Source organism: Hemiscyllium ocellatum, chromosome 2, assembly GCF_020745735.1.
Source record: "Hemiscyllium ocellatum isolate sHemOce1 chromosome 2, sHemOce1.pat.X.cur, whole genome shotgun sequence".
NCBI classification, from domain to species: domain Eukaryota; kingdom Metazoa; phylum Chordata; class Chondrichthyes; order Orectolobiformes; family Hemiscylliidae; genus Hemiscyllium; species Hemiscyllium ocellatum.
The window spans coordinates 12,827,745-12,843,597 of NC_083402.1; the positions used below are offsets into that span (position 1 = coordinate 12,827,745).

Here is a 15,853-nt window from a genome sequence, read left to right on the forward strand (position 1 = left end):
ATTGGGAATTACTGGTTGGGTCTCCACAACGGCATCATGGAAAGTTCTGGGCATTACATGTTAGGATGGACGCCATGTCCTTAGGAAGGATAAAGATGTCTACTCAGTTGATATCAAGTACAAAAGTGTTCGCATACGCTTAGAGAATGGAATAGCTTTGTATGGTTGCCTTACAGTAAAGAAGGTGAATAGCAAACCTAACAGACATATTCAAATATTACGAGGAGTTTTGATATAGCAATTTGGAAAAAAATATTTCAACTAGCACAATTTGAGATATGTGGCAAACCAAAATTAGAGCAGAGAAATTAAAAATCAGAACATTCAACTTGTCTAGCACCAGAATTAAGAAAAAATGAGAGATGTAATACTTATAGCAAAAAGTGGGTGGGACAAAGAAAAAGGTCTGTGATCATGGGGAAGACTGGAGAGTGGTGAATGACAGGAGTGCTGGTCTCATGGAGAGAGAATGAGGATGGGAAGACAAACAGATTGATGAGAAAGAAGGTCAACATCTGAAACGCACTGCTAGAAAGAGTGCTAAATTCAGATTTCACAGGCATCCTCAAAAGGCAATTGAACATACATTCCTATGAAACTAATTAGTCGGATTTATGGAGCTGAACTGAACTAGTACAGCAAGTTGGGTCAAACTGCAACCTAGCATTCTAGTAGCAAAATTGCTTGTGCCTGTGTTGAATTTTGAAACTTTGTACGGGCACAAAGATTGGCCCGCGGACACTGCCGCAGGGTAGGGCACCTGAAGTCAGTGCTTCTGAAGTAAATGGGTCAGGTACACAGAAAAGTGTAACTTTACTAATTGACCACAACAGTTAGATTGAGATCGAAGGCCTTCCATTTCCAAGTATGTGTAAAGTTGTTTGATCTAAAATATTGAAAGGCACAGTTTCAATGACCTTTGCTTCAGAGCTCAAATATTTGATCCCTTCTCCCCTGAATTCTATCTAATCCACAAACAGGGCTAGCGGACATAAATCAGCGAATTAGGAATTAGCTATTTAGCAAAGTATTGAAAGTGTCAAAATAGTGAGAGATGATTCTGGATTCCTTTTGATGAAATGTGTGCAAACCTACTTTACAGAAGTGATAACTGCTGTTTTTGTTTTGATTCCTTTGATTAATTTTCAGATGTGTGTTGGCTGAAACAGAATTATAAATTATATCTGTTTAAATACAACCACCAACCTTATTCCACAATTTCTCCAATTTTGGATCATCAAACACATCATTCTCAGAGTCCATCGATTCTTTCAGATAATTTGTGTCCATAGGCTCAGTATCTTTCCTTCCATCAAGTCTGTACTTTGTGAGGATTACTGAAGTGGAAAAAGAAATAGCAAAGTTCACTGGTTAAGTTGTTTTAGCTGGCACTCCAGCGCAGGACTATTAAAATGCTGCATTGTCAAAGGTGCCTTAATTCAAATAGGACATGAAAATCTAGGCTGCATTCTCTGTCATGAGGACAGATAATCCAAGATTGGAAGTAAGCCATCCAGCTCCTCAAGCCTACTTTGCCACTCAATATCTTGTTTGGTTTGCATTTATAATCCCACATTTCAACCTATCCCCAGTAACTTTTACTTCCTTACCTGACAAGAATCTCTGTCTTAAAAATATTCATTGACCTGCCTTCTGGGGATGAGTTCCAAAGTCTCTCAACTTTCAAGAACAAAATTTTCAACTTGGTGCTAAAAGGGAGCACCTAATTTTAAAATCAAGCCGCATAGCTCAGGACTCAGCTACAAAATGAGTTCTTTCCAACTTATCAAGACCAAAGCATTATATGATTTCAAAACATAGGACTGGATGCTAAAGGGATTAAAGGATATGGGGGAGAAAGCAGCAGTTGGATGATCAGCTATTACTATAATGAATGGTGGAGCAGGCTGAAGGGATGAATGCTTACTCCTGCTCCTATTTGCTATGTCAGACACCTTAGGTTCGTATACACTTCAATTAGGTCACTTCTCCCTCCAACACAGTTTAAATAAGTTCAATCTGTCTAACCTTTCCTGATAAGACAGCCTGCCCATTCTGGATATCAACCCTAAAAACATTAAAGACCCCTTGGCAATACTTTGAAGAATAGGGAGTCTTCCAGGTGTAATTATATAATTATTCCTTAAATCAACATCACCAAGAGTCAATCACCTCATTGGTGTTTGCGGGAGTTTACTGTGCACAGATTGCTTGATGGGTTTCTTTCAAAATGACTTTAATTAAAGTGCTTTGGGATGCAGTGCTGTCAAGAAGGCCTACGTATCAATGTGTTTTCTTTTGTACGCACACACATGCGTATCTCATTTCCCCTCTCTCTCTCTCCCCCCTCTTCTGGGTCAGGATTAACCCTGCTTGTGAGTTCAGAAAACACAAACAGTTTACCGTTGAAGTTACGTCGCAGCCTGGCTTCCTTCTCACCATCCTCATCGAGCCCATCGGCTTTCAACTTCTTCCAGTTCAGTTCATCTTTCTCCTGAATTTTCAGGTCACTGTGAAGCTCGGCTAGCTTCACAGGAGAAAACTGGAGCTATGGGTAAAAAAAAAGGAAAGGGATAGATTTCTTAATATCTAGTGGAACTGGATACAAGAGATGATGGATACCCACAAGTGGAGAGGGTTATGAGCTCATTTGACTGTGGTTTCTAAAATGTTAAGTCAATATGAGAGATACAAAAAGAGTATTTCATCTGGACAGTGAGTAAACCTAAACGAGACATCAACTGATAAAGAATCATGTGAAGGGGAGTGGAAACCTCGTATTCGCGCCCTCCCAAAATATCGAATGATAAGCAATTGGGACTTTCAAAATTGCTACCAACTTTCTGGGAAAGTGTATAGAAAGACAGAGTAAGGTAAAGGACATCAAGGTATGTGTCTCAGCAAGGCACAAAACTCTTCAGAAGAGTGGAGAAAGAATTCTTCTTTAAAAAAAAATATGGATTAAGTTTTCCATAAAACAAACAGTTGCACGGACAATTTCTGAAAAGAGATATTTTGTCCACACTTTTAATATCGGAAACGTTTACCTTTTCAGCAACATTCAAGTTCCATCATCAAGTCAGTGTTTGTGTTGCTGAGATACAATGTTTAATTATCCCTTTAGAAAAGTACCTGCAATAGTTACTGCATTTTAAAAGACAAATACACTTACAGGAGAGCCTTTAGCAGCGAAACCAAAGGTAGGCATCAATCTTTTGGACCTATGAACGCACTACCCTTTGAGTGAAGAAACCTTTTCTCTTTTAATTTCTGAATGATCTGCCTTGTTGCCTGAGACAAGTACCCACTGGATCCAGTCTGTCCTGTTAGAACTTTGTGTTTCAGACAGATCCCCAATCATCTTTCTAAACTCTAGTGAACACAGGGCAGTCAAACCAATCTATCCACATACAGCAGCCCTGCCATTCCTGGGAGCAAACTACTGAACCTTGCTGCAGCCCTTCCATGGCAAGTGCATTCTTTCTTGTCAGGGAGATCAACACTACAGGCAGTACTCCAGGTATGGTCTCACCAAGGTCCTATATAACTGCAGGAAGGCATCCCTACTTGTGAACTCCAAACATCTTGCAATGAAGGCAATACACCATTTTCCCTGCCTAATCGCTTGCTACCCACCTGTCAACTTTGATTGTACAAGGGCACCCAGATGACTTGTACATCCAAATCTGTCAAATATAACACTCTTTCTCTCTCTCTCTCTCTGCAGATGCTACCAGACTTCCTGAGTTTCTTTAGCATTTCCTATGTTTGTTTCAGATTTCCTGCATCTGCGATATTTTGCTTTTACAGGAACAGTTAACTGGCAATCCTTGTTTTCAAGGAGAAAGTGAGGTCTGCAGATGCTGGAGATCAGAGCTGAAGAAGGGCTTATGCCCAAAACGTCGAATCTCCTGTTCCTTGGATGCTGCCTGACCTGCTGCGCTTTTCCAGCAACACATTTTCAATCCTTGTTTTCAGGCAGGTGGTGTAACTTCTGTACTTCCAAGTAATATTTTCATATTTCTTAGAAAAGCTGTTTCTAAGTTGTGTCAGACCACAAATAATGTTTGAGAAACTAAACAAAGCATTGTGCACAGCCTACTCATCACACCTTACTTGAAGTACTACACAAAAATTGGTGTAAGCATAATCATGAGTTCTAAACACAGCCTTCCAGAAGCACAACTAATAGAACAGAAAATTCACTTCATGATAGAAAAGGAACATAAGCTGATATTCATACGAATCACAGCATCCTCAAAGTAGTATTAATTAATCTCAAACAAGTCTAAAGCAGCTGTTGCAAATTCGGAGCATTGTTTTACAAATGATTCACAGGAGACAAACAAACAGATAGACAGGGGGGACAGACAGAGGACAGTGGCGGTTTAGAACATAGAACAGTACAGCACAGTACAGGCCCTTCAATAATGTGATGAGCATTTATCTTTATCCAAGATCAACCTAACCTACACACCCCTGAACTTACTGCTGTCAGTGTGCTTGTCCAGCAGTTGCTTTAATGTCCCTAATGTCTCTGACTCTATTATCACCACTGACACCCACCACTCAGAGTAAAGAACCTCCCTCTGACATCTCCCGTATAACTTCGTCTAATCGCCTTCAAGTTATGACCCATCGTGACAGCCTTTTCTGCCCTGGGGAGAAGTCTCTGGCTATCCACTCTATCTCTGCCTCTCATTACCTTGTACCCCTCTATCAAGTCACCTCTCTTCCTTCTTCTCTTCAGTGTGAAAAGCTCTAGCTCACTCAACCTCTCTTCATAAGACAAGCCCTCCAATCCAGGCAGCGTTCTGGTAAATCTCCTTGACACCTTCTCTGAAGCATCTACATTCTTCCTATATTGAGGCGATTGAAATTGGACACAATATTCCAAGTGTGGTCTAACCAGGGTTTTATAGAGCTGCAGCAAAACCTCGCAGCTCTTAAACTCAATTCCCCTGCTAATGAAAGCCAATACACCATATACCTTCTTAACAACCCTATCAACTTGTGTGGCAACTTTGAGGGATCTATGTAGGTGGATCCCAAGATCCTGTTGTTACTCCACACTATCAAGAAACCTGCCTTTAACCCCGTATTCAGCATTCAAATTCAACCTTTCAAATCAAATCACTTCGCATTTATCCAGGTTGAACCTGAAGGTCACCACACCTCAGGCAAGTGGCAAGGTCGAGAAGCTGAAATCCTCATGGTAACCTCAGTGCAGGCATCGATCATGGCATTGATCATGGCATCACTGTGCCTTGCAAACAAACATTCTGGCCAACAGAGCTAGCAGACATCCATTCAGACCACCAGATAGCACAGCAAAATTGCAGGCAGAAATTCCATCCTCTGGAATGTGAGAAGTAGAAAAATAAATCATATCCAAGTTAAAATAAAAGATAAAAGTATGAAGTAGTACCGAAGATTTAAAATGAATGTTTGAAAATTCTGGAAATACTTAGGCTCAGCAACATAAGAGAATCTTTATCAGTCCATCAGGAGCTAAGCACTTTCCAGATTAGAGAGAGACAAACCCACAAAGAAAGCAAGCGAGGAAAAAAAAGAGAAACAGAAGAAAGAACTAGGCAGGAGATTTGTAAAACATAACCATGGGGGCACTATTGCTGATTGCTGATAGTTGACCACAACAGTACTTCAAGGAAGCAGTTTTGGATTTTTTAAAAAGTTAAATAAATTAATAATAAATGACAAACTTTTTAGAGTTTAAAATAATTAAGAGTCATCATTCACTACAGATCGGCAACTATTTGAAGTCACCTTTACTTTCCTGTCTCAATAACGAGTTATTATGTTAAACATTCAATATTATCCTTCTGTACAGTAAGGTACTAATTGACAGTTCTTGCAACATTGCAGTGTTCTATGATCCAGAGAAGCTAGTGAACTGAAACATTGCTGACATTCAGTGGACAGAGTATTAAATCAAACCACACTCCTCTAATGACTCAGCACAATTTACTCACAAGCAGCTGAGCACACATTCCTGAAAAATTCAAGGGAGTTGACTGATGTCAGCAGGGCAGTTAAGAAATGAAAACATTTAGAAAAACATCACCCCCCCTCCCCTCCCCCTCCCCGTCATACCCCTCTCCCCTCCCCAGTCACCCCCCCCGCCCCTCCCCCTCCCCGTCACCCCCCATCCCATCACGCCCACTCTCCCCCTCTCCTCCCCCCTCAACCCCCGTCACCACCCTCTTCCCTCCCCCGTCACCCCCCTTCCCCCGTCACCCCCCTCTTCCCTCCCCCGTCACCCCACTCCCCCCGTCACCCCCCTCTTCCCTCCCCCGTCACCCCACTCCCCCCGTCACCCCCCTCTTCCCTCCCCCGTCACCCCACTCCCCCCGTCACCACCCCATCCCGTCACGCCTCCTCTCCCCCCTCTACTTCCCCTCCCCCCTCAACCCCCGTCACCCCCCCATCCCATCACGCCCCCTCTCCCCCCGCCCGTCACCCCACCATCCCCTCTCGTCGCCCCCTCCCCCGTCACCCTTCCCCTCCCCCGTCACCCCCTCTCCCCTCCCCTGTCACCCCCCTCCCCCGTCACCACCTCCTCTCCCCCTCCCCCGTCACCCCCCTCTCCCCTCCCCCTCCCCCGTCACCCCCTTCCCCTCCCCTCCCCATCCGCTGTCAGGCCCCCCTCTCCCCTCCCCTTCCCCCTCACCACCGTCACCCCCCGTCCCCTCCTGCTCCCCCATCTCCCGGTCGCCCACCCCTCTCCACCCTCTCCTCCTCCTCTCCCTCCCCCCTCACCCACTCTCCCCTCAACCCCTCTCCTCCCCCTCACCCTACCTCCCGTCGCCCCCTCTCCCATCACCCCCCCGTCAACTCCCTCTCCCGTCAGCCCCCCTCCCCCTTCACCCCCTCCCCTCCCCCATCAACCCCCCTCCCCTCCCCCGCCACCCCCCGTCACCACCTTTCCCTCCCCCTTCACCCCCTCCCCCGTCGCCCCCCCGCTCCCTGTCTCCCCCTCCCCGTCTCCCCATCCCCCTCCCCGTCTCCCCCATCCCCCTCTGCCATCTCCCCCAATCCCCCTCCCCCTCCCCCGTCGCCCCCCTCCCCCTCCCCCCGTCTCCCCCTCCCCCGTCTCCCCCCTCCCCCTCCCCGTCTCCCCCCTCCCCCTCCCCGTCTCCCCCCTCCCCCTCCCCCCGTCCCCCCCTCCCCCTCCCCCGTCTCCCCCTCCCCCGTCTCCCCCCTCCCCCCTCCTCCGTCTCCCCCCTCCCCCGTCTCCCCCCTCCCCCTCCCCATCACCCCCATCTCCCCCTCCCCCCGTCTCCCCCACTCCCTCCCCGTCTCCCCCTCCCCCGTCTCCCCCCTCCCCCTCCCCCTCACCCCCATCTCCCCCTCCCCCCGTCTCCCCCACTCCCTCCCCGTCTCCCCCTCCCCCGTCTCCCCCTCCCCCTCCCCCGTCTCCCCCCTCCCCCCTCCGTCTCCCCCCTCCCCCATCTCCCCCATCCCCCTCCCCGTCTCCCCCCTCCCCCCCATCCCCCTCCCCCTCTGCCATCTCCCCCAATCCCGTCTCCCCCCTCCCCCCTCCCATCACCCCCATCTCCCCGTCTCCCCCACCCCCTCCCCGTCTCCCCCCTCCCCGTCTCCCCCCTCCCCCCCTCCGTCTCCCCCCTCCCCCGTCTCCCCCCTCCCCCATCTCCCCCCTCCCCCCCTCTCCGTCTCCCCCTCCCCCATCTCCCCCATCCCCCTCCCCGTCTCCCCCCTCCCCCATCTCCCTCCCCGTCTCCCCCCTCCCCCATCTCCCCCATCCCCCTCCCCGTCTCCCCCCTCCCCGTCTCCCCCATCCCCCCTCCCCGTCTCCCCCTCCCCCATCTCCCCCATCCCCCTCCCCATCTCCCCCCTCCCCCATCCCCCCCTCCCCCCATCTCCCCCACCCCCCTCCCCGTCTCCCCCCTCCCCCATCCCCCTCCCCGTCTCCCCCCTCCCCGTCTCCCCCGTCTCCCCCCCCCTCCCCCATCCCCCCCTCCCCCTCCCCCCCGTCTCCCTCTCCCCCACCCCATCACCCCCACCCCGTCACCCCCTCCCCCTCACCCCCTCCCCGTCACCGCCTCCCCCTCCCCGTCACCCCCTCCTCCATCACCCCACACTTCCCTCTCCCCTCCCTCATCACCCCACGCTCCCCTCTCCCCTCCCTCATCACCCCACGCTCCCCTTCCCCCTCTCCCCACTCTCCCCTCCCCTCCCCCATCAGCCCCTCTCCCCATCACCCCACTTTCCCCTCCCCCTTCTCCCCTTCCCCTCTCCCCTCCCCCATCACCCCACTCTCCCCTCCCCCTCCCCTCCCTCATCACCCCACTCTCCCCTCCCCCTCTCCCCACTCTCCCCCCTCCCCCATCACCCCCCCCCTCTCCCCGTCACCCCCCTCTCCCCTCCCCCGTCACCCCCCTCTCCCCTCCCCCGTCACCCCCCTCTCCCCTCCCCCGTCACCCCCCTCTCCCCTCCCCCGTCACCCCCCTCTCCCCATCACCCCCCTCTCCCCTCCCCCGTCACCCCCCTCTCCCCATCACCCCCCTCTCCCCACCCCCGTCACCCCCCTCTCCCCACCCCATCACCCCCCTCTCCCCTCCCCGTCACCCCCCTCTCCCCTCCCCGTCACCCCCCTCTCCCCTCCCCATCACCCCCCTCTCCCCTCCCCATCACCCCCCTCTCCCCATCACCCCCCTCTCCCCATCACCCCCATCTCCCCTCCCCATCACCCCCATCTCCCCTCCCCATCACCCCCCTCTCCCCATCACCCCCCTCTCCCCATCACCCCCATCTCCCCTCCCCATCACCCCCCTCTCCCCATCACCCCCATCTCCCCTCCCCATCACCCCCCTCTCCCCATCACCCCCATCTCCCCTCCCCATCACCCCCCTCTCCCCATCACCCCCATCTCCCCTCCCCATCACCCCCCTCTCCCCATCACCCCCATCTCCCCTCCCCATCACCCCATCTCCCCTCCCCATCACCCCTCCCCATCACCCCCCTCTCCCCATCACCCTCCTCTCCCCTCCCCATCACCCCCCTCTCCCCATCACCCCCATCACCCTCCTCTCCCCTCCCCATCACCCCCCTCTCCCCATCACCCTCCTCTCCCCTCCCCATCACCCCCCTCTCCCCATCACCCCCATCACCCTCCTCTCCCCTCCCCATCACCCCCCTCGCCCCATCACCATCACCCCCTCTCCCCCTTCACCCCCCTCCCCTGCCGATCACCCCCCTCCCCTCCCCCTTCAATCCCCCTCCCCTTCCCTACAGACCCCCTCCCCCTTCACCCCCCCTCCCCTCCCCCTTCACCCCCCTCCCCTCCCCCTTCACCCCCCTCTCCCCCCCCTCCCCCCTCCCCGTCCCCCCCTCCCCCATCACCCCACTCTTCCCTCTCCCCTCCCTCATAACCCCACGCTCCCCTCTCCCCTCCCTCATCACCCCACGCTCCCCTCTCCCCTCCCTCATCACCCCACGCTCCCCTTCCCCCCTCCCCTCCCTCATCACCCCACTCTCCCCTCCCCCCCCCTCCCCTCCCTCATCACCCCACTCTCCCCTCCCCCTCTCCCTTCCCTCATCACCCCACTCTCCCCTCCCCCTCTCCCTTCCCTCATCACCCCACTCTCCCCTCCCCCTCTCCCTTCCCTCATCACCCCACTCTCCCCTCCCCCCTCTCCCCTCCCCCATCACCCCACTCTCCCCTCCCCTGCCTCATCACCCCACTCTCCCCTCCCCCTTCTCCCCACTCTCCCCTCCCCCTCTCCCCTCCCCATCACCCCCCTCTCCCCTCCCCTCCCCCCTCTCCCCTCCCCTCCCCCTCTCCCTCCCCCCTCTCTCCCCTCCCCTCCCCCTCCCCTCCCCCCTCTCCCCTCCCCCCTCTCCCCACTCTCCCCTCCCCTCCCCCTCTCCCCTCCCCCGTCACCCCCCTCTCCCCTCCCCCTCCCCCGTCACCCCCCTCTCCCCTCCCCCTCCCCCGTCACCCCCCTCTCCCCTCCCCCTCTCCCCTCACCCCCTCTCCCCTCCCCCTCTCCCCTCCCCCCCTCTCCCCTCCCCCTCTCCCCTCCCCCCCTCTCCCCTCCCCCTCTCCCCTCCCCCATCACCCCCCTCTCCCCCTCCCCCTCTCCCCTCCCCCCCCTCTCCCCTCCCCCTCTCCCCTCCCCCATCACCCCCCTCTCCCCTCCCCCTCTCCCCTCCCCCGTCACCCCCCTCTCCCCTCCCCCTCTCCCCTCCCCCGTCACCCCCCTCTCCCCTCCCCGTCACCCCCCTCTCCCCATCACCCCCATCACCCTCCTCTCCCCTCCCCGTCACCCCCCTCTCCCCATCACCCCCATCACCCTCCTCTCCCCTCCCCGTCACCCCCCTCTCCCCATCACCCCCATCACCCTCCTCTCCCCTCCCCGTCACCCCCCTCTCCCCATCACCCCCATCACCCTCCTCTCCCCTCCCCGTCACCCCCCTCTCCCCATCACCCCCATCACCCTCCTCTCCCCTCCCCGTCACCCCCCTCTCCCCATCACCCCCATCACCCTCCTCTCCCCTCCCCGTCACCCCCCTCTCCCCATCACCCCCATCACCCTCCTCTCCCCTCCCCGTCACCCCCCTCTCCCCATCACCCCCATCACCCTCCTCTCCCCTCCCCGTCACCCCCCTCTCCCCATCACCCCCATCACCCTCCTCTCCCCATCACCCCCATCACCCTCCTCTCCCCATCACCCCCATCACCCTCCTCTCCCCATCACCATCACCCCCTCTCCCCATCACCCCACCTCCCCTCCCCCTTCACCCCCTCCCCTGCCGATCACCCCCCTCCCCTCCCCTCCCCCTTCAACCCCCCTCCCCTCCCCTTCAACCCCCCTCCACTCTCCCCTCACCCCCTCCACTCTCCCCTCACCCCCTCCACTCTCGCCATCACCCCCCCTCACCCGTCACCCCTCCCCCTTCAACCCCCCTCCCCATCACCCCCCTCTCCCCTCCCCCTTCACCCCCCTCCCGCGTCGCCCCCCCCTCCCCGCATCCCCCTCCCCGTCACCCCCTCGACCTTCACCTCCCGTCACCCCCATCCCTCCCCCTCCCCTCCCCGTCACCCCCTACCCCTCCCCCGTCACGCCCTGTCCCCTCCCCTGTCACCCCCTCTCCGCTACCCCGTCACCCCACTCTCCCCTCCCCCATCATCACCCCACTCTCCCCTCCCCCCTCATCACCCCACTCTCCCCTCCCCCCTCATCACCCCACTCTCCCCTCCCCCCTCATCACCCCACTCTCCCCTCCCCCCTCATCACCCCACTCTCCCCTCCCCCTCTCCCGCCCCCATCACCTCCCTCTCCCCTCCCTGTCACCCCCTCGCCCCATCACCATCACCCCCCTCTTCCCATCACCCCGCTCCCCTCCCCCGTCACCTCCCCCTCCCCCTTGCCACTCCCCCTTACCCCTCCCCCATCCCCCCTCACCCCCCCTTCCTTCCCCCCTCCCCCTCACTTACTCGCTGCGCCTTCTCCCAGACCTGGTTGAGTTTCGCGATCCTGAACTCGATCGCTATCTTTGCCTCTGTCTCCTCCTCGGGCGCCTGGTTTTTCTCCCGGGAGTATTTGGCGGCGCCCTGGGCCGCGGCGGGCTCCAGGAAGAGGAGCAGAGTGCAGGCATTGACCAGCAACAACAACCCGAGGCCTCCAAGCGCCATCGCTCACTCCCCGTCACCCAGGCAACCCTCTCTCAGTGCGCAGGCGCCGCTGGTGGCCCCCGACAGGAACTACAATTCCCATTGGCCCTCGCGCCACGTCGCCTGCGGCGTAATGATGCTAGCGTCAGGTGCTGACGTTGTTTGGGGCAGCACCAAGCGGTGAGATTGGGTATTGCACCCCAGAAGGTCATGTCCTCTGCAGACTTACCTTAGAGACAAAATAACTGCAGAAGCTGGAATCCGAAGTATACAAACAGGAGGCTGGAAGAACACAACAAGCAAGGCAGCATCAAGACGTGGAGAAGTCGTCGTCTCCATCTCCTGATGCTGCCTGGTTTGCTGTATTCCTCCAGTGTCCTGTTTGTCTACTGTAGTATAGACCATATTAGAGTATTGTTAAAGGGCCAGTGTGAACTGTGGTCAATGCGTAGCACTTGCACCTCTGAATCATTAGGTTCTTTGCTCAAGTCCCACCCGAGGCACCCTTAGGCAGTTTAGATAATGAAACTAAATCAGAAATTGCTGGGGAAAACCTCTACAAGTCTGGTAGTTTCTTTGCAGAGAGAGTAGAGATAATGTTTCAGGTGCAGTGACCCTTCTTCAGAACTGATAACGATGAGTTTTTCCCTATGACTGGGGGGTATAGTTTGAAAAGTTTCAGGAGAGATGTTAGGGTGGTAGATGTTTGGAGATTTCTTCCAGCAACAGCAACTTATGCCATGTCAATTATGAGTTTTAAATCTGAGAGTTTTTTTTCTGAACTTCTGTTATTAAGGAATATAGGTCAAAGGCAAGTATGTGGAGTAAGGTCACAAATCAGCCTACCACATTGAATGGAATATACCTGTTCCTTTGTTCCTAGCTTAAGGTTGACACTGCAGCGCTCTGGGAGCACTGCACTGCCAGAGGCGCTGTTTCACCAACGGTACATTAAAATGAGATTTCAGCTCAATGGAAAGGATCATGTGATATTATCTTAAAAATGATGACATTCTCACTCATGTCCTGGGCAATATCTATCCCTCCAATAGTCCCCCATTAGCAACTGGACCGACTACTGGTAGCTCCCCAATGCTCCATCATCTCAGCAGCATCATCCACACCCACACTTACACCCCTCCCCAAACACTTTCCTCAAGGTAGACTCAAAACACTACTAGTTCTTTCCTTTCACATTTCCCCATCCCCATTCCCAGTAGTTCCAACCACCCCTCCCCTCTACCCTATATCACAGCAGAACCCTAACTCTACTTCGCTCATCTACTCTCCCTCCCCACAACACTTTCCTCTCTTCACTACCCCACTTCCTCACCCTCCTTCTATCCCTCACACCCAGCCCCACTCACCCCACCACACTCCCTTCAACTATTCTCTCCCCCCACCCATCTCCTCCAAGTCTTTTCTCCCATACCCACTCCCTCCCTCACCACCTCCCCTTTCTCCCGAACCCCCCTCTGATCCTCTCCCACCCCTCTCTCTCCCTTCCCACACTCTCCCTCCTCATGTCCCCATCCAGATGCCTTTTAAATGTTGCAATTATACTAGCCTCCTCTACTTCCTCTTGTAGCTCATTCCATACACACACCACTCTCTGTGTGAAAAAGTTGCCCCTTGAGTCTCTTTTATATCTTTCCCCTCTCATCCTAAATCTATGCCCTCTAATTCTGGGCTCCCCCACCCCAGGGAAGAGACCTTGTCAATTTATCCCATCCATGCCCCTTGTGATTTTATAACCTCTACAATGTCACCCCTCAGCCTCCAACACTCCAGGGAAAACAGCCCCAGCCTGTTCAGCCTGTCCCTATAACTCAAACCCCCCAACTCTGGCAACATCCTTGTAAACTGTTTTAAGTTTCAGAACATCCTTAGTGATAGTAATTTTGAAAATAAGCTAATAGGCTCTTTTGAACACTATGTAATCTTAGCTTGTTTCCCGCCCTCCCCCCCCCCCCCCCCCCCCCCAATGCTGTATTACATACTCTGAAATACTCATCATAAATCTCACTACCATTCCTCATGTCTTATTGTTCTCCATGGGATCTGGCTGTGTGTTAAATAGTGGCTCACATCTTTACATGACAGCACACACGTCAAATAAAATAAGAGAATGTTGGAAATACTCAGCAGCATGCGTGTGGTGGTGCATTTTGAAAAAAAACCAAATCTTCACAGGGCTTATACACTTAATGGTAAGGTCCTAGGGAGTTTTGCTGAACAAAGAGACCTTGGAGTGCAGGTTCATAGCTCCTTGAAAGTAGAGTCGCAGATAGATAGGATAGTGAAGAAGGCATTTGGTATGCTTTCCTTTATTGATCAGAGTATTGAATGTAGGAGTTGGGAGGTTGTGTTGCAGCTGTACAGTTAATTGGTTCAGCCACAGTTGGAATATTGCATACAGTTCTGGTCTGCTTCCTATCAGAAGGATGTTGTGAAACTTGAAAGGATTCAGGAAGGATTTCCAAAGATGCTGCCAGGGTTGGAGGATTTGAGCGACAGGGAGAGATTGAAAAGGCTGGAGCTGTTTTCCCTGGAGTGAAAAAATGAAAAACAATGGTGCAAGTCCTAATGGGACAAATACAAAGTCTGGGTGCAGAAGAAATGGAAAATTGCCCGGGGATTTGACAACAAACAATTGCTAAACATTTTTGGAAAGCTGACATACCCCCTGAAAAATGTGAAGATGAACAACATAAAAGGGGGCTTTACAAATGAAGTCGATACAGACTCATGACAGAGATCTTAAACCCAGCACCAGCTCATGATCTCCATTGCAGTCATGCTTCCTGTCTGTCTGTATGTTCAGATGAATGGACAATGTACTGGAGACATCTCAACACTTGGAGAAATATCAGGCCTCTGCAAATTCCACTGGCAATATTGTCCCAATATCAATGTCCTCCCTCAAGCCAACACCCCTAACATCAAAGTGATGGTTACAGTGAATGATCTGCATTGGGTGGCTCATATCATCCACCAGCCTGACATAGCATTTTCAAAAGACGTTCTTCACTCCGAACTTCAACAGGATTTGCCAGGAGCGCTGTGGAAATACTTCCAGCATGTCTTTATAAAGGCCCCCTGAATATCCTTCCTGGCCGGTGGGAGTCTCTAACCCCAGGCTGCTAAAACTGGAGGAGCAGTGACCGTGGAAACCATCTGCAGAGGCCCAGATGGAGCATGTCAAACCCTAAGCAACCCACCCGGGCACTTCAGTAAATACCGCCCACCCCAGGCGTGGCGGGTTCCTGTATCAGACTAATTAGTCACCTCAGCACCCAGAACTCCAGCAAGCCATCCTCGCTCCTGAGGGACCATCTTAGAAGGAGATACACACAAAATTCCTTCCACTTTGCACTGCTGGAAGGACTCTTGTTTGTGTTGTGTTTCTCACATTCCCAGGACTTGGCAAAACACTGTAAAACCAAGGCAGTAATTTGGAAGAGCAGTTCTGATTATAATGAAGAGCAATGGGCCAACTGATGTTTATCCATTTGCATCCCACAGTAAAAGCCAATTTATTTCATGGCTCTAGAGGCGACCGAATTAGTCATTACAACAATTAACAAGAAATTGTCCCCATTTTCTGTTGATGCGTGCAGATTTTATTTAATTCCTGTTGCCATAGCGTTGGAACACAGTCAAAACTGTTGTGCAGAATTGAGAATGCTGCTGTTTCAGGGCAGATTCCAGCCACGATGCAAAGAATCAGGTGAAAACCCTCTGTCAACATTCATAAAAGGCATCGTATATCTGTGGGACTATCCTGACAGTCAGTGTTAAGAGCAGATTAACAGCATTCACTAAGATCCCAAATAAAAGCCTTCAGATATATCTGTTTCAGCCTAAAGCCCAGGCAGGAAGAACAAGGACCCAGTCCCAAAGACTCAAAAAGCTTGACAGTCTAGCTAGGTGTTGTCTGAGGTGAGATGGACAGTCTGATGAGTGATGTTGCTCCTGCTTGCTTGGTTCGAGATGGGCATCTGTCCCAGGATGAAGACACCTTCTATTCGGTGTCCACAGCCTCTGAATGCGGAGACCGGGAGGAGCTGAAAACGGGCAAGAGGAACCTCAGTAAGCAGGGGAACAAAGGGAAATCCTGGCGCAAACTTGATACAGCTTACGGCGATGGCGATGGGGTGAAATTCACAAAGAACAAGAGCAAAGTAAGACTAC

General features: G+C 53.4%; 1 protein-coding gene across 1 annotated transcript in view; it reads right to left on the bottom strand.

Annotated features, from left to right (window-relative positions):
• lrpap1 (low density lipoprotein receptor-related protein associated protein 1) overlaps positions 1–11,706 on the bottom strand; it is a 29,481-nt gene extending 17,775 nt beyond the window's left edge. The window contains exons 1-3 of the mRNA XM_060834800.1: positions 11,483–11,706; positions 2,404–2,548; positions 1,207–1,337 (exon numbers count right to left, since the gene is read on the bottom strand). Coding sequence (XP_060690783.1) covers positions 1,207–1,337; positions 2,404–2,548; positions 11,483–11,680 — 474 coding nt within the window. The 5' untranslated portion in view covers positions 11,681–11,706. The remainder of the gene's footprint in view (positions 1–1,206; positions 1,338–2,403; positions 2,549–11,482) is intronic.
• Between the last annotated feature and the right edge of the window lie 4,147 nt (positions 11,707–15,853).